This window comes from Adiantum capillus-veneris, chromosome 9 (assembly GCF_014529385.1).
Source record: "Adiantum capillus-veneris isolate H3 chromosome 9, ASM1452938v2, whole genome shotgun sequence".
Lineage (NCBI taxonomy): Eukaryota > Viridiplantae > Streptophyta > Polypodiopsida > Polypodiales > Pteridaceae > Adiantum > Adiantum capillus-veneris.
In genome coordinates, this window is record NC_140939.1 from 121,468,955 (window position 1) to 121,486,968 (window position 18,014).

Sequence of the window (18,014 nt, forward strand, 5' to 3'; positions counted from 1 at the left end):
GGCGTGCCATACTCCTTGCCTGGATCTTCGTTGTGATCCCTTCCTGCATCTCTGGATGCAGAGGGAGTCGACTGATCTTTGCCTGAAGCCATAGGTGCCGCGGAAAAAAATTGGGATCGGATTTCTCGTAGAAGAGAAATTAGCCATGCTCTGATACCATTGTAACAGACTTGGACACTCCAAGTCAAGAATCTACTGCGACAACACCAAATAACCACTTCAAAACAGTTCACAGTACACAATTTATTCGACACTGGCCCAACGGAGTTCCGTGTCTAGAGATATTGGCCCCACGGTATTTCTTTTTGTATTAATCTGAGTTCAAAGTACAAGAGTGCGGGCAGGCGCTCACACTCAGACTCTGCGTCCAGATGCTCTGAGTTGTGAGAGGCCTGCTCACATATTTAAAGATTACAAGGGATGCCAAAAGCAAAGTCCCAAAAAAGTTGGAAAATCAAAAGCTCTGTGGAAAATAAAGCAAAGGCTCTTTCTCTCTCTTTCTCTTTTATGCTTTAATAAAATAAAGCAAAAGGCTCTCTCTCTCTCTCTCTCTCTCTCTCTCTCTCTCTCTCTCTCTCTCTCCCAACATGCGTAGCCAAAAAGCATGCTAAAATGCAAAATTGCCGTAGCTGCAGCCTCTGCAAATTCCGCCGCGATTTGCGGGCTGCCACGTCAGCAGTTGTACAGAATGCCACGTTAGCAGATCTTTCGCGTTTCACGGGGCTGCCTTATTTTTGGGAGTGTGTCTGTGTGTGTTAGGGTTTGCCACGTCACAGATTTGTGACACTATAGACGATGTTGAAGTATTGAAGGAGCCACAGATGACTGTAGCTTTCGGTGCGGCCCAAAGAAGCAAGCGTTGCAGACCTTTATGAAGTTCAAGTATTGCATGACCCACGCATCAGAGTGGGCCGGCGAAGAGTCCTTTCTAGGATTCCAGACGTTGTTGGCGATCTCTGTCGACGCCATACAGTTTGGTACCCGTACCTCACTTTGAAAAGGAGGGGATGTTACGTGCACATCTAACCCTATGTGTATACGTGGACAAGCTACTTCATGGCAGGGGTTCAGTGTAGTTCAGTCAGCCTAGATTAGGAAGTGTTCTGGTACTTTTGTGAGTCTGTTCGCAGACCGTGCATGACCAGGCACTTAGAGTAGATGCATATCCTCTGGTTGCACATAGCATGACCATCAGATTACAGTCAAAACTCATCAGGAGCATTTGTACAGTGCATAGACCTATTTTCCCTATTTTAGCCATTTTATTATTCTTAAGTGACTTTTGTTGGGAACTAGGTAGGGCAATTTGACTAGCCAAGTACATAAAGAAACCTAGCGCTAGCACTTATGGGCAGAAGAGGCAGCAGGAGCACTTGCTCAACATGCAACTTCTCAGCAGGACCCCCAAGATGCTCTAGCGTTTTTGCATCACAGCAGAGAAGCTAGCGTTTTTGGATCAAGACCAGCCTTGGCGTTTTTGTACAATAGATCAGCCCGGCTACAGCAAGACAGTAGGAACCTTAGCGTTCTTGCAACAGAAAACAGTTTTCAGCCCTAGCGTTTTGGTTTGCAGATCAGCCATAGCGTTAGTAGTTTTCCACCGCAGCAGACAGTTTTCAGCCCTGGCGTTTTTGCATCAACATAGCGTTTTGCAGATTTACCGCGACGGAACACCAAGAAGCATCAGCGTTTCCAGTTTTCAGCAGTAAGACATCGCAGAAGAAGTCTCGAACCTCGCAGATCTCACAGTCCCGCAGCAGATCGTCGCCGCACGGTCAGATTCCGCATAGTTTGCAGTTTCAGCCCGGAAAACGCAGATTTCGGAAAACGCAGATTTCAGCATCTGCGTTTTCAGCGCGTCGTCGTCGCATCGTCGTCATCGACATCGTCACCGACATAGAGTCAGAATTCAGCAGATAAAGATTTGCAGATTTCAGCCCTTAGCATTTTCAGATTTCAGCCCATCTCGTCGTCGTCCTCATCATCGTGGACAAGTCAAGCATTGTAGAGATTTGTGCAATCAATAGTAGGCCGCTCTTGCCATAGAGAGTGGGGCCTTCGGAGGAGGGTTTGACAACATTCTGGTGTCGTATTCTTCTCTCTCTATCTCTCAGTCTCAACACCTTCATTCACAGTGTTCATCACTTTGTTTGTGTCCATTGCACTCTCTCACTAAAGGAACGGAAGGCTCTCCCTTCCGTAAGTAAAAGGAACCCTTGATCACAGTTCGAAGCACTCATCTTGAGCAAAGTTCAACATTCACTTTTGCTCCACCTTACACTATCATGACATCGGCTTCAAATTCATTTGACAACCATGCAGATGCAAACATTTGCTTGAAGTATACCCATGTGGCGGGTGCCTGTCCTTGCATCAACAATGTCGTCCACCATGTAAGCGCATTGCCTTTCAAGAAAGTGGCAGCTTTCCTAACCTTGGAGGCCTCTGTAAAATTCCCCCTTGCATAAGCTTTATCAAACTACGGAACGAAAGTAAGAGCCTTTGCCTTATCCTTAAAGCCGCTGAAAGTTTCAAACTTGACAGCTGCACCACCTTCTTTGTAGGCTTTTGGCTTTTCCAATGCTCCCAAATTGTCATAGGGAATTGTCTGCAACATGGGCACCGTAAAAGGGATCATCGGCGCCCCTTGGCGATTCACATTTTGTGTCGCTGGTGCCATATGTGCCTGCTGGTCCGAAAAACCAGCTATGCCAAAATTGCCACGTGGCATCCCAACTGATCCTGGTTGCACTGAAACCCTTGCTGCATGCCAATATTACCATACATGGGGTTTGGCATCATGCCTTGCATACGCCCAAACACTGTCCCTGGCATATATTGCTGGTTCCCAGGCACATAGCCAGCCATGCACTGAAACACAGATCCACCCCCGAAATACCGAGGATCTACCGTGGGTGGTGGAAAAACCTGTTGCATAGCCTAGAAACTGGTTACTTGTCCATTTAATGCAACATTTGGACTTTGAAAGGTGGCTGGCTGAACTGGCAAAGCCTGTGGAATAGGCGTTTTAACCACGTGTTTGTGGATAGAAGGAAGTTGTCTTGGAGCCCCTATTGACTCTGCAACATGAGAGTGCTCCCTGTCCTACTGAGACGCAAAGGAACCTGGGCTTGAGCCTCAACAAGCTCTACTGCATGAGACAGTTGACTTGTCTGCTGTGACAGTGGTGACTCTTGCAAGAATTCCATAAACCTAGAATTCTGCACCAACCGAGAAAACACATTCACAACGGCAACCACCTGTTTCCTGAACGCATCCTCATCTAGTTGCCCAGTCATATACCCTTGATCTTGTGGAGCAACAAAATCAACAAAAGGTACAGACAGGGGAGGCCGCGAACTCTCGCCACGCTCAAACACTGGAGGAGGAATAGTCTATTTGTCTTTTGAAGAGGAACCCTCTTTCCTGGTGTCATTCGTCCTGCCAGCCCAAGTTCGTGTGCGTTGTGTCTTCGCCGAAAACCAACCAAGACTAACTTCTTGAGGAAAAAGTGATTCTGTCCCCACGACGGAACCTTGAAACCGGCCCATAGGGCGGTAGACTTTAGCTCTCACCTGAATCTTTACATGATAAACTTTACATTCAACTTTTTGACAACGAGGAACTTCACGAATAAACTTGTGACTAGATTCAACACTTCACACAAAGCACGGCCTTGGAGCTAGAGTGCTTCCAAGTAGACAACGACACCCTGTAGGCCCCAAACACTGGCGCCCCTTTTGGCATTTCTTTATTCTTATAAAACTTGGGAGAAAACCTGTAAGCTCCTACGAGCTGTCCCGCTTTTACCAGGCTGAAAAGGACCTGCTCTAGCTCGATTTCGGCACCATAACCGCAGTAGGAGGCTTCACATATGGTGACTTTCCCGGCGCATACGAGCACTTTCCCAAACCTGGCAAGAATCTGCAGCACGCTGAATTCTCTGTTTTTGGTCCCGAAAATGCACCAGACCACCCGTACAGCGATCCCATCGCTTCCTCAAAGCTCGTGGGGGTATCAGGGATCAATTAGAGTCAAAACCCTACACCTGCAAAAATACACAGCACGCTGTATTTTACTGTTTTGGGCTCCGTTTCGCGTGCTGGTCGCATCCGTAGCAAGCCCTCGTACTCCTGCACGTGCAGGGCTACTTGCCCTTTGAATCGGACGAGATTTCTCGCGTGAATCTCTCCCAATTCACCTATACCTGCGGGGGATTAGCAATTCGCTAATCCAATACCTGGACAAGAGGCTCTTGCCTCGGCATACGTGCGTGAACCCACACAACTGTACATACAGATGGAAAGACCTCGAGCGGGGCATCACGATTCTGTATTCAAAGGGGGAGAGGTGTGTGCGAAAGCGGAATCATCGCGCTACATAAGACAAGGGAGAAGGCAATCTTTCCATTAAAGCTGCGTGTAATGTGCAGCGGAAGTGAATGATGGTGTATGGCTCAGGATGAATGAATAGTGGATGCTCAAGGTTCCTTTTACTGACGGGAAGGGAGAGCCTTCCTTGACTTAATGAGAGAATGTGCAATGACCAAACAAGAGAGTGGAATGCAAACTGTGAGTGAGAGTGCAAGAGAGTGCTAGCGAGAGAGAGAGAGGAGACGACACTAGATGGGGTCCCAAACCCCCCTCCAAGGGCCCCCCTCTCTATTGCTAGAGAGGTATTTTCTTTAGATTGCACAAAGGTATGGTACAATGCTTCTAGATGCTGTGGTACTTGATGATGTCGACGACGGCGATGTCAAGGCTGAAAACTGAACGCTGCTGTGGATCTTAGTTGCGGTGCGAGGCAAGGGCTGATTTGCTACCGCCAAGGCCTGCAAGGCCGAGGTCTGCAAAAATGTTTACTGCCTCAGGCTGAAAACAGAAAACGCTGGCTGATCTTGGTTGAAAACTGAAAACGCTGGTCCTCAATGCCGATCTTCTTGATGCAAAAACGCTACTCGATGCAAAAACGCTGGGTTGATTCTCGAGAAAAACGTTGGAGATGCCTGAGGTGCTGCCGATCTGTTGGGTGGCCTGCCTCCTTGTGTCTCTACCTTCTTCTGCCTCTTGCTAGCGCCCTGGCCTTCCTTATATAGCTATTTCCAACTGGGTCGAGTAGTCTCCTACAACCTTCCACGATTTTGGAAATTAATAAATGGGATAAAATCACTTATCAAATAAGTGCCAATAAGAGGTGGTTCCCATGCGTGGTCGGAAACTGGATTCATGCGGTGTAAAGTGCTCATGCTAGATACTCGATCCTGATGCTATTGCTATGGGTTGTGCAGTTAGAGGGTATGCAGCTACTCTTAAGTGCCTGGACATGCACGGCCGACGTACAGGCTCACAAGGTGCCAGAACACTTCCTAAGCTAATTAAACCCCAGAAGTAGGAACAGCTTGTCCACATGCACATAGGGTTAGATGTGCACGCGGACTCTACGGATGCCATACAGCTCGGTACCAATACCTCACCTTCAAAAGGGGGGCTCTTCGGTGGCCCACTCTGCTGCGTGGGTCGTGCGATACTTGAACTTCATGAAAGTCTCCAATGCTTGCTTCTTTGGGCTGCGCCGAAAGCGACACAAGATAATGTGCTGTGGCTCCAATGCTTCAACTCCATCTATGATCTCAAGTTCATCTTCTTCAAGAATCTCCGTTGAGGAATATCCCTGACGTGGCGTAGATGGGGATGGCGAGGATCGGGGAACAATCCTCTTGGTGTAGAAACTTCTCCTCCAACTCCACTCATCACCTTCACACAAAGTATCCATTCCGCTTTGGGTGATGACCATGCACTGAGTTCTTCGGGTTCTTGGGTTCTTTAGGTTCTTGGCTTGCAATCCAACTAGGTCGAGCAGCCTCCTACAACCTTCCACGATTTTGGAAATTAATAAATGGGATAAAGTCACTTATTACATAAGTGCCAATAAGAGGTGGTTTCCACGCGTAGTCGGAAATTGGATGCATGCGGTGAAGAGTGCTCATGCTGGGTACTGGATCATGATGCTAATGCTATGTGCAATCAGAGGGTATGCAGCTACTAGTGCTGGGACATGCACGGCCTGCGTACAGGCTCATGCGGGTGCTAGAACACTTCCTAGGCTACCTAAACCCTAGAAGTAGGAAGAGCTTGTCCACATGCACATAGGGTTAGAACTTAGATGTGCATGTGACATTGCGATCACCTGCACCCACTACTCACACACACTTGAGTTCACTTAAAGAAGCAAAATATAGCCTCTACTCTCAAATTGGGCACCCCCTCTTCATGCTGGACTGACAAATTTATGTGGAGCCGCCAAGCGTCCCTTATGCCTCTTTTGAGTTAGTTTCCTAGTACCCACCAACTTATAAAGTGTAGCGAGGGGCCTAAGTGACTTTGAACTGAGCCTAGACACCTCGGCCTAGACACCTCGGATTTCAGTGCCGAGTGGCCCGACCATCTCGTGGCAACCTGCCCTTCTCGACTGCTGGTGAGACTCTTTGCTCTCGCCCGTTTCACACTGGCCACATAATGCCCGGCCATTTGACTTCAAAAAGAGGATCCCAAAAATGTAATAAAAATGAAGGGAAAGAAACCAACAACTAAGGTTAGTGGTTGCCACTGCCTCGTGACAGGCTGCCCCCCCCCTTCTCTCTCTCTCTCTCTCTCTCTCTCTCTCTCTCTCTCTCTATGGATGTCTTAGAAACATGGAACATGTCTTCGGCGGCTGGGATGGGGATTGTGGAAATCCGAAATAGGCTTGAGGGGAACCCTGTTTCCACACGAGAGGTTCGAAAGGAGGGGGGTGCCTAGGGATGGGACAATGGGCGGATATTTGAACTGGAAAGTCCAAAAATGAGATGTCAAACTTCCTATGCTTAACAACAGATTTTACATTACAGAAAGTTTTGTAACAGACTTGGACACTCCAAGTCGAGAATCTACGGCGACACCACAAATAATCACTTCAAAACAGTTCACAGTTCACAATTGATTCGACACTGGCCCGGCGGAGATCTGTGCCTAGAGATATTGGCCCCAAAGACTGGCGCCCCTTTCGGTATTTCTTTTTGTATTAATCTGCAACTCAAAGCACAAGCGAGTAGCCGGGACTCACTCTCAAACTCTGCGTCCAGATTCTCTGAGAAGTGAGAGCCCAAACTACCAATTTAAAGAGTTTACAAGGGTTGCCAAAAGTAGAGCCCCAAAAGCTGAAAATCAAAAGCCTTGCCAAAAATAAAGCAAAAGCTTTCTGTCTCTCACAAACTCTCCCTTTGGGAAATAAAGCAGAAGCTCTCTCTCTCTCTCATCTTTTGCGTAGAAAAGCAACCCACACAAACTGTCAAAAAACAGCGCTGTAAATCGTGGAGGTCCATATAGGCTGCCACGTGTCAGCTAGTCCGCATTTTTCGGGGCTGCCGTACAACCAGCCCCATCAGCAAGCTAGCCGGGGGGTCCTTTCCAAGAGGGTGTGTATGTGTACTGGGCAGCCACGTCACAGAGTTGTGACATAACCCCCTCTTGAAAGCATTGTAGTCGCCCTCGATTACGCCTGCAAAACAGACAGAAGCCATAAACTGTCTTAGTAGACACTGATTGTTAGTACCGACGCACTAGGAACACACATCTAGCACATGTACCAAATTGATAGTCACATCACACGACATCACAGGACATCACTTGACATCACATGACAAATCACATCCAATATTCACTCCGATCTCAGACCATGATTTATCGGCAATGCAATTAGCAATCGCATCTAGATCCACTCAAGACCTCATAGATACCCGATTGACTAATCCCTATTGCAACCATGTCTATCGAGATCATTCAGACCAAAATGCTGCAGTCATTTCGTTTATCAATTCCTGCACTTAAACAAGTCAAGAACAAATCAGTTTCATATTATCCGGAATTCCATTTCATAAAGTCATACAGCACAATAGTGTCAGCTCTCAGTATCCTCGAAGCTCAAAGAGACATCAGTAACTCTAGTATTCAAAAATCGAGGCATCTGTTGACAAAGGAGCGGAGTAACTCCCCTCTTGTGCAAACCCACTGCACCAGATCTCCAACCAACAAGCTGAATTCGGGGTTCCATTTGGAGTAGACTATGCTAAACCAAAAGCTTCAAGGTAAAGTTTCACAATCTGAGGAGTATCTGCTAGGTCCTCCTCCTCCATCCACTTTGCATCCAATGCAAGAAAGAACCGCCTTCTCACTTTACCCTTATTCTTTCTGTCCTTATGTGCCAAAATCTTTTCAGGAACAAGGATCTCCTCGTTTTCTTCCACTTCGGGTTGCTCATCAAGCTCCCATCTTCGGGCACATCCCCTTTAAAAGGTTTCAAGAGACTCACATGAAATGCATTGTGAATCCTCCAAGTGTTAGGCAGTTTCAGTCGGAAGGAGACATCATTGATCTTTTCAGAGATCTAGAAAGGTCCATTGTATCGCATACTAAGCTTTGGAAAAAGCCTCTCCTTTCCCTTCTTCTTTCTCAGGCGTGCCTTCTCAAAATGTAAGAGCACCCAATCATTCTCCTTCAATTTCAAATCGTGCCGATGGCTATCTGCTGCCTTTTTCCGTCTTTCTTGAGATTTTTGTAAAGCCTCGCGGACCTTGGCAAAAGCCGTGTCCAAGTCGCGCGTGTAGTCATCGGCCTCAAAAATCTTATCTTTCGTGCTTAGGAAGGGTGGAACCTTCGGAGCACCTTCAATAATCTCAAATGGCTCCTTCCCCGTCGAAGAGTGTATCGTATTATTGTAGGCAAATTCCACCAAAGGTAGATACTTTTCCCATTGAGTCTTCTGATCCGAGATATAAGACTTCAATAAATCTAAAACCATTGAATTGGCAATCTCAGATTGCCCGTCAGCCTGCGGGTGGAAAGATGACGAGGACTGCAACTGCGTGCCAATGTTCTCCCAAATTGCCTTTGTTGCGAAATTGGCTTTATCTTACAGAAAAAATAATTCTAAATGAATTATTGGATTTATAAGTGAGAGGGTTTTCTCGCTTGGTACCGTAAGTTCGGTAGGAAAGGACTAGGTGATGGGTATTCCTGATGCGTCACAAGGTGGGTGACGGGTGCATATGAAAGGGAATATCCATAGTCGGGAGGAAATTCCGAACTGTGTTGGAATTGTGCACAAGGAAAAGCAAGCACTTGAATGAAGATGGGTTCAGAGGAAACTTTGAGGAAAAATAGATTTTTTCTGAGAAAGCGGGATTGCTTTTCAGGAAAGCAGATGCTTCCCCGCAAGGAAGTCTATGTCTGCATTGCAACTGTGCATGTGATTGCATCCAGGGACGCCTGGGAAGTGCTGTGAAAGCATTGTTTTTAACTTATAAGGTTTTATTGAGTTTTTGGGCAGGTTCAAACTATTTTTAAAATACGCCGGCCGCCCACTTAATAAGTGGGCAGCCATCTGATAAATAAGGCAATGGATCAGCCAGCGTTTTCTCTCTCTTTTTTTGGCAGAACAACGAAAAAAAAAAATGAATTTTTTTAAAAAAAAAGAAAAGAAAAAAAAAAAACGGCCGCGATCTCTACGCGAGCAGCTGTTCGTGCCCGTGGCTAGGAGCTATAAAAGCATCACATGCCCTCACTCTGAGGGGAAGACCAATCTTTGCAAGGAGGAGATTCTGCTGTAGATTTCAACCGTAAAGAAGACGTTGCCGGTGATGCCCATGGCTGCCCCAAGTGTACCAAATGTTGCCAAGACCCAGTGCGCGAGTTCCCTCGCGAAGAAGTGCCTACGGAGCGTGTTTCCATCGCGAGAAGTTGCTGTTTTTCTCTGTTTTCAGCCCATAAACGTTGTAGACGGGGCTGATTTACGAGAAGGAACCCGAGAACACACCTTTTGTGTGTGTAAGATTGGAAGAGAGGATTTTCTATGTAGAGATCTCTTCGGGGGAATTGTTTTTCGAGAACCGAGTTGCGTTTCGAGCATCGAGACTTTGAAGGTAACGATTTTTATGTTATGATCTCTGAGTATTTGATTGCAGGTGTACTTCCTCTTCGTGAGGGAGTAGGAGCAGAGGAAGGCATGAGCCTCTGCACAAGAAAAGCGCTGTGAGGAACTAGAGCTAGATCAGCCCGAGGGTTTCGTACCCAAGTTTGGGAAGCAGATCCACGGATCGAAGAGAGGTAGACTCTCGAGATGTAATCCAGAAGATGAAATTCCCAAGGGAAGGACTTCGTGTCCAGGAAAGCGGAGTTAATCTGCAGGAAGAGGACTGTGAAAACAGTTGGAAAAGAGTTGCAGGGATGTCATGCCCTGAGTCTGGAAGGTGAGATCCAGAGGCGAGAACCTTGGTTCTCAAGGATTTGGAATAAGGAATGGAAGTTCCTTGGAATAGGGTTTTGCCCTAGGAATCGGAAGCTAAGGCTTCTAGGAACCATCAAGTCTTATTCTAGAACGAACGTGGTAATACGTTCGGTTCAAGTGCTTGTATAGACTTCTCCTCAGTAATAAAGATACTATTACGGGGGGGACTAGCCCATCTTCTGGTCCCTAGTACTGTGTCGATCTTCTCACTCTCTATCTCTCTCTCTATCTATTTCTCTCTATATCCTTTGGCTTCAGTACTAAGTGATAAAGTCTATTTATCCGAATGTATTTTATATTGTTATGCGCTCCTGTTTGTGACAGCCTTCCAAAACAAACTCGTGAATCTAGGGTCCCTGTCGGAGACAATTGTCTCGGGCATGCCATGTAATCTGAAAATCTGGGCCACAAACAGTCTCGCTAAGTGATCCGGCTTGATTGTTTTCTTCATTGGAATGAAATGAGCTTGCTTGCTAATTCTGTCAATAACAGTCCAGATACAATCGTGACCACTTTGTATTCTCGGAAGATAAAAAATGAAATCCATTGCGATACTTTCCCAGGGGCGGGTGGGTATGGGCAAAGGTTGTAACAATCCTTTTGCTTTATGCCTGTTAAACTTGACCTCCTGGCATACCAAGCAAGCGCGCACAAACTCGTCCACATCCTTCTTGAGTCTCGGCCAAAAGAAGTATCTCTCTACCCCTTTCAAGGTGGTAGCAATGCCGCGGTGACCCGTAAAAGGTGGACAGTGGCATTCGTTCATATAACCTTTTCCCTCAACGGCTGTGTAACGCATAACATGGTTTTCCTCATCAAGTAGCCATCCCGAATGGAATATCCCGCTACTGTCTCCCCATCCCGTATTTGTGTGAAAATGTCTGCAAAATCTGTATCTGTGGCATATTGATCGACCATATCCTCGAAGCTCCTATGATGTATCGCGGAAATAGGCAAAACCAACGGCTTCCAAGACAGCATCTGCCACCAAATTCTTTTGTCCCTGCACATGGACAATCTGGAAGTGAAAGTGTGACAAGATATTCGCCCACCGCATCTGCTTTTTCGATAGATGCTTCTGTGACAAGAAGTAGCGTAAACTCTGATGGTCTGTAAAGACAGTAAAATCCACTCCCAGTAGGTAATGCCGCCACTGAGTAAGAGCATGGATAACCGCCAAAAGCTCTTTCTCATAAATCTGTGCTGTCAATTCCGGCCTTGAGAACAATCGGCTCTCGTAAGCAATGACATGGCCTTCTTGCATTAAGACCGCACCCAGACTAGGACCACAAGCATCACTATATACTTCAAATGACTCTTGCAAGTCCGGCAAAGTCAAAACTCGTCCTGTAGTCAATTTCTCTTTTAGTGTCTGAACCTCTGTGGGTCCCCACGAGAAAGAAACTCCTTTCTGTATCAAGATATGCAAAGGGGAAGCAACCTCTGCAAACTTTCTAATGAACCGCCTATAGTACGAACACAATCCCAAGAAGCTTCTAACTTCATGGACATTCTTCAGATCGGGCCAATCATAGATAGTCTCTATCTTGGCCGGATCCATCTGCACTCTTGCTGCTGACACAATGTGTCCCAAAAAGTGTATCTCTGGTAGGAAAAATTCACTTTTCTTCGCCTTAATCACTAACTTGTGATCTTGTAATGCCTGAAAGACGTGAAGCAGATGTTCTCTATGTTCTGCCTCATCTTTGGAGAAAACAATGATGTCGTCAAAGAAAGTGCCAACAAATAGTGTTTACTCTCGAAAAATCTTGTCCATCATCTGATTAAATGTCGCAGGAGCATTGGCTAGGCCCAACAGCATCACCAAAAACTCAAATAACCCAAAAGTCGTCCGAAAGGTTGTCTTAAAGACATCTCCCGGCGCGATTTGGATTTGATGATATCCACTTTGCATGAGGATCCCTGAAGTCGGTCAAGTATATCATCGATTCTAGGAATCGGAAATCTGTTCTTGATAGTGATTTTGTTGAGAGCTCTATAATCGATGCACATTCTCCAAGATCCGTCTTTCTTCAAAACCGCTCAATCTGCTCTTTGAACGAGATCTTCTTATATGAAGAGCCGGGTAGAAAAGAGCTCCAGAATCTCGCAATAAGCGTCCACTATATCCTTCTTGGTCATCCGGAGATGGTTCCAAGCAGTTTGTATGTCGCATTCATACTCTCGAGTCAGCCAAGAAGAAAAAAAAAGCCTCTTGAATTTCAGTTATTTAACTGGCGCTGTCTTGTTTAATAGAAGCGTGGACCCCAAGTTCGAGCATTCCCCTTAAAGTAAGAAGCAGCTCTCCGAATCTTGGAGTGCTCTGAGTAACGCCCTCTAGAGAAAGCGATGTCAAACTGCTGTATAAAAGAAAAAGCCTTTGAAGCATCTTTATAACCAGAAAATGTGTCAAATTTTATTGATTGTCCACCTTCCTTAAAGTCTCTGACTTTCTTGCTTTTGTCTTCCAGAAAGTCATACTGGTTGGCTTTATAAAAATTCTTCTTCTTTGCGTAAAAGCTACTGTCGTCATAGTCCGAACTATCTGAAGACGAGTCCTCTGTAGAACTGTCAACCACGGGGCGAGATTTAGGCTTCTTTGCTTTTTTCTTGCTCTTTCCGAAGCTTTGCCTTTTGCTTCGCTTTTTGCCTTTTCTTTCTTCTTCGCTCGAGTCAGAGGAGCTAGAAGAACTCTCAGAAGAAGAAGAAGAACTGGGTACTCCTTCAAATCGAACACGCTTCTCTTTCTTGCCGATTCAAAAGTAGACTGATGACCCAAATAACCCGGGAAGTCAGTGCCTTTCTTTAGCTTTTTGTCGTGCTTTTTAGCTTTGTTCTGCGCGTCAAAAAGCTGAGCAATTTGTGCATTAATCACCTCTTCTAATTCTTGCTCAGTGTACATCCTGGGAGTAGGAGATTTCTTGAGAGCGGTTTGTCAAGAGCCGGTTTGAGGGGTGGTTCTGTGGTCTGTCGCCTCTGTGAATGCACCTCGTCCAAAGAGGTCTGGCTCATATATTTTGCAAATTTTGGGTCCTTCGCAAAATTAAGCATCATCTTTGTTGCATCGCCGATCAATCACCGACGCTCCATCTCTTCAGTCTCCGCCTGAGTAGGCCGAGGCGGGCCGTACTCGCGTGAATCTTCGTTGTGATCTCTTCCCGCATCTCCGGATGCAGAGGAAGTCAACTAGTCTTTGCCTGAAGCCATAAGTGCCGCGAAAAAAGGATCGGATTTCTTGTAGAAGAGAAATCGGCCGTGCTGTGATACCACTATAAGAGACTTGGACACTCCAAGTCGAGAATCTACCGCGACACCACAAATAATCACTTCAAAACAGTTCACAGTTCACAATTGATTCGACACTGGCCCGGCGGAGTTCCGTGCTTAGAGATATTGGCCCCAAAGACTGGCGCCCCTTTCCGTATTTCTTTTTGTATTAATCTGCAACTCAAAGTACAAGCGAGTAGCCGGGACTCACTCTCAAACTTTGCGTCCAGATGCTCTGAGAAGTGAGAGCCCAAACTACCAATTTAAAGAGTTTACAAGGGATGCCAAAAGCAGAGCCCCAAAAGCTGAAAATCAAAAGCCTTGCCAAAAATAAAGCAAAAGCTTTCTGTCTCTCACAAGCTCTCCCTTTTGGAAATAAAGCAGAAGCTCTCTCTCTCTCTCTCTCTCTCTCTCTCTCTCTCTCTCTCTCTCTCTCTCTCTCTCTCATCTCTTGCGTAGAAAAGCAACCCACGCAAACTGCCGAAACAGCGGCGTAAATCGCGATGTCCGTACAGGCTGCCACGTGTCAGCCAGTGGGCTGCCGTACAGCCAGCCAGCCCAGGGGGTCCTTTGCAAGAGGGTGTATGTGTGTACTGAGCAGCCACGTCACAAAGTTGTGACAAGTTCTACCATTGTATAGTGTTTCAAAGCATGTCTCATGCCTCATTGTCATTGTGTTTATATTTCGAATGCACTTTTCGATACAATGTGCCACATTATCCATCCACATTGTCTGTTCGTCAATAAATAGTTACCTCTTGTAGAAGGCTTGAGGTCATGTGTTGGTACTAATCTCCCTACTTTCGTATGCAAACAGAATGATAACAGAGGGTCCCTAAGTGAAGAAGAGCAAACAAAGGCTGGTTTACATATCACAGCTGGAGACCTAACCTTTGGAGATGATGTCAAAAGGTTGGCCCTTGAGTATGTTATCTAGGCAGACATTTATCGACCTAATTTCAGTGTGAGCACTTAGAAAATCATTATAAACCTATATGAATGAAATCTCTAGCCGTTGAAGTTTCTTGCTCACTGTGAATTCGATTTTATGTAGTTAGGGAGATGTTCATTGTCTGTTCATGTATTGTCTTATCTCAGAGTGGTTGCGTCTCTTTTTTCCTCTCCGCTCGTTTTGTGTGATGGTCTATTAAGTCAGGTTTATTCTCTACTGCTTTGCCAGATAGTTGTGTATGCTTTGACCTAGGTATGGTGATAAACTTGGACCTTATTTGTTTCTGTAAGAGCTCAACTTATTGAAATGTTAAAGGCCAACTGCAAGAGCACATTCTGCCTTGAGGCAGGCCAGAAGTTAAAAGCGACCTTGTTTGGGGAGTGTCCAAGACTCAAGAGCATACGATTGAGCAACAAGAGGCTTTTGCTCTTAGCAATAGGTGTCTTATTGCCTACTGTTTTGGAGTGCCATTTATGTCGTGTGTAGCACTCACATTGATATTATTAACATACTTTTAGATCTACCAACCTAAATTAGTACCAGGCCTTGTCTCTTACATCTGGTAGATTCTTTCTCTGCTTTTTATCATTAATAATGAACATGGGCCGGCCTTACATGCTAATCCATCCTTGTCGCTTGTGTTTAGAGACTGGCATACTGTCCATTTTCCAGGGAATGACTATTTCTAAGTAAGCCAATTTTCAATTGCCCTATGAGAACTTAGGTGACTATGCGTTAAAAAGAGAGCTTAAGCTTCAAAACTGAGGTTGAGATGTTACTCCTCAATGATCTTGATACTAGTCGTTCCACTAGCTATGCCGCTGGAGGAGCTGGTTTCATTTTTTTAACAGTCAAGTGGCTAGGTGCACATGTGTTGAAGCCTGCACCGCTGCACCAGCAGCTCTTTTATCTCTTGGAATGATGAGATTTAGCATGTGGTACAGTGTTCGGCTATCTCAAGGGTTTAAGGGAGACTATCATCTTCTACATATTTAGTTTTTTGAGAAAAAGTTATATTCCTTTACATAAATCTGTCTTTCCTTTGTCTTATCGTGATTTCAACGTTTTCTAATTTGACATTGATCTAATGTGTGGTTGTGGTTTATTGTACAGTGACGATATCTCATTAGAGGGGCTTCAAGAGGAGTTGGAAAAGTTTCAAAGCCAGCAAGTGAGGCTGTGCCCTACATTTTTGTAGGGTGCTCAGCTTTCTAGGTGGGGCATTCATCTTCATTTTAATCATGACTTTAAACTTCTTGTAGGTGATTGCCAGCATATTGGGAAAGGGAAGCGAATTACGTGAGTATGCACGGGATGTTGAAGAGAAGCTACGTCAAGTGGAGCTGGAGTCAATCCAGGTAATATCTGAGAAAAGCAATGGAGATGCATAGACAAGGGCTAGTGAAGATAGGCTTGCGATGCATTAATAATAAAGATTGTGGGCATGGATGACTGGGATTGTGGCCATTTATTCGGAGCATCTTGGTTGATGTATTACTAATGATAGATCCCAGTTATTTGAATTGTGAAATTTCATTGACTTGAGAGAGATTTGCCAACATGGTCTAGCCATCGTGAAAACTATATTGGTCTTTGCTTGATCGTTGTGTAGTGGGCTTGTGCATTTCCCTTATCATTATAAAATCTAGGCCACCTGTTTATAACGGTACTGCTTGCTGCTTGCCCTCAATTTTGTGAGGATTTTCTAAAGTGGTTAATAGAGGTTGATGCGACCCATGAAAATTGTCCAAGGGGAGCCTTCTTGAGCTGTAGGAGACTGGCAAGGATGAAGGTAGGAACGGACCTAATGGTCAATGTTTGCACAAGGCCTAATTGGCCTATGAGGGTTTGAGGTAGGAAGGGTGAGGGGTCTAATGGTCAATGTTTGCACAAGGCCTGATTGGCCTATGAGGGTTTGAGCTAGGGAGGGTATGGGATTTAATCATTAATATTTGCTCAAGGCATATTTAGCCTACGGGACACAGGTTAGATGTGCACAATGAGTGCTTTGGATGCTGTATAGTAGAATACATATAGAGAAGTGTACATGTCTTGCTGGGAATTGTGATCTTTGTTTGTGCTATTAGTTGACGGACAATTTAAAGTTGTAAACGATTATCTAAAGATAAGTGTGACGCATAAATGCATGATCAATTTGTGCGTTGCATACAACAAGTGAGCATAGATGCAGGCTTCATGTCTGCATTGCACACAAGTGATGATAGATGCAGTCCTCACTTCTACATAGAGTGACACATAAGCTTGCTTGTTAATCATTCATAGCTAGTGAGTCATGAGTGTGTGTGAGAGAGAGAATAGTGTCTTCCTTACAAGGAAACTACTTTAGATTGAATGAGTGAGTGCGTGTCAAAGAAAATAAAGCACTATGATCTTGACATTCACCTAGACTTAATAAATCAGCGCAAGCTTCAAAGAATGGGGAAGACCAAAGGAAAAACGCTTACAAGGCGGTCTCATAGGTCATTTTGGCCTTTTGAAGACTTTTAATATAACATTGCATCTATTCAAAGAAGGCGCTCGCTGCTACTGTTTCTCCCTGCTCGCCATCGCCTCCCTCACTTGCCCGCCAGCATTCCCTCCCCTCCTTGCGCTGCTTTCAGCAGCACGCCACCCCACCTCCCCCGCCTCGCGCTGCCCTCAGCAGTCCACCAGCCTCCCGCTGCCCTCGGCAGCCCGCCAGCCCTCTCCACTTCGTGCTGCCCACCAACCCCTTTCCGCCTCGCGCTCGTCGACCTGCTCACCCAACTCCTTTGCTGTGGGCTGATTTGCAGCCTATTGGTGACAGAGTTGATACATTCGCGCCCCGTGCCACCCCGCCCCGGCCCCCTCCGCCTGTTATCTTCGTTCTCTGCCTCTCCCGCGCCGAAGTTTTCTTGTGATCGGCTCTACCAAGTGCTGGTTTCTGGACAGTGCTCGTTGGGGCTCTTTTGCAGAGGAAATTTCTTTCCATTTCTTTTCCGACACAAGCAGCAGACACAGATGGAGGCTCAAGCTCCGCCACAGAGGGACTCTGATGAAGTCCCCTCGCCCGACCCCGCTGAGCCCACCATTCGACTTGCTCTTACTCTGATAGAGCAAGCGAGTCTAGCTGCAGAGGTGGATCGTCTCCGCAGGCGACTTCCGTCATATGCAAGATTCTCGGCACCAGACCCAGCAGAGGAGAGCTGCGTGACCTTCTCCAGGCCCGCCTTCTTGCAGAGGTGGGCAAGATCTTGGACGTTCAGATCCTCGGACGAGGCTACTATTAGATCGAGTTCGTGACCTCCAAGATGGCGTCCAAGGTCATCTCCATGAGTCCATTGACCATCCGAGCAGCTTGAGCCCACTTTCGACAGTAGAGACATGGTTTTGACCCTGCTTCAGATGTTCTGGTAGAGGAGGCAGACTTCCCCATCTCCGTCTGCTTTCTTGGTTTGTGGAGGGAGTAACTACCACTCTTGTCCAGGATAGGCTC

The 18,014-nt window shown here is 46.0% G+C and overlaps 1 protein-coding gene across 4 annotated transcripts in view; it reads left to right on the top strand.

Moving 5' to 3' along the window:
- LOC147451100 (vacuolar protein sorting-associated protein 52 A-like) overlaps nucleotides 1–18,014 on the top strand; it is a 121,107-nt gene that overhangs the window by 24,849 nt on the left and 78,244 nt on the right. For 3 of the 4 annotated variants that reach the window (XM_086520060.1, XM_086520059.1, XM_086520061.1), the window contains exons 2-4: nucleotides 14,405–14,499; nucleotides 15,653–15,710; nucleotides 15,802–15,897. In XM_086520060.1, coding sequence (XP_086376186.1) covers nucleotides 14,405–14,499; nucleotides 15,653–15,710; nucleotides 15,802–15,897 — 249 coding nt within the window. The remainder of the gene's footprint in view (nucleotides 1–14,404; nucleotides 14,500–15,652; nucleotides 15,711–15,801; nucleotides 15,898–18,014) is intronic. The other variant, XM_086520062.1, reaches the window with a different exon arrangement.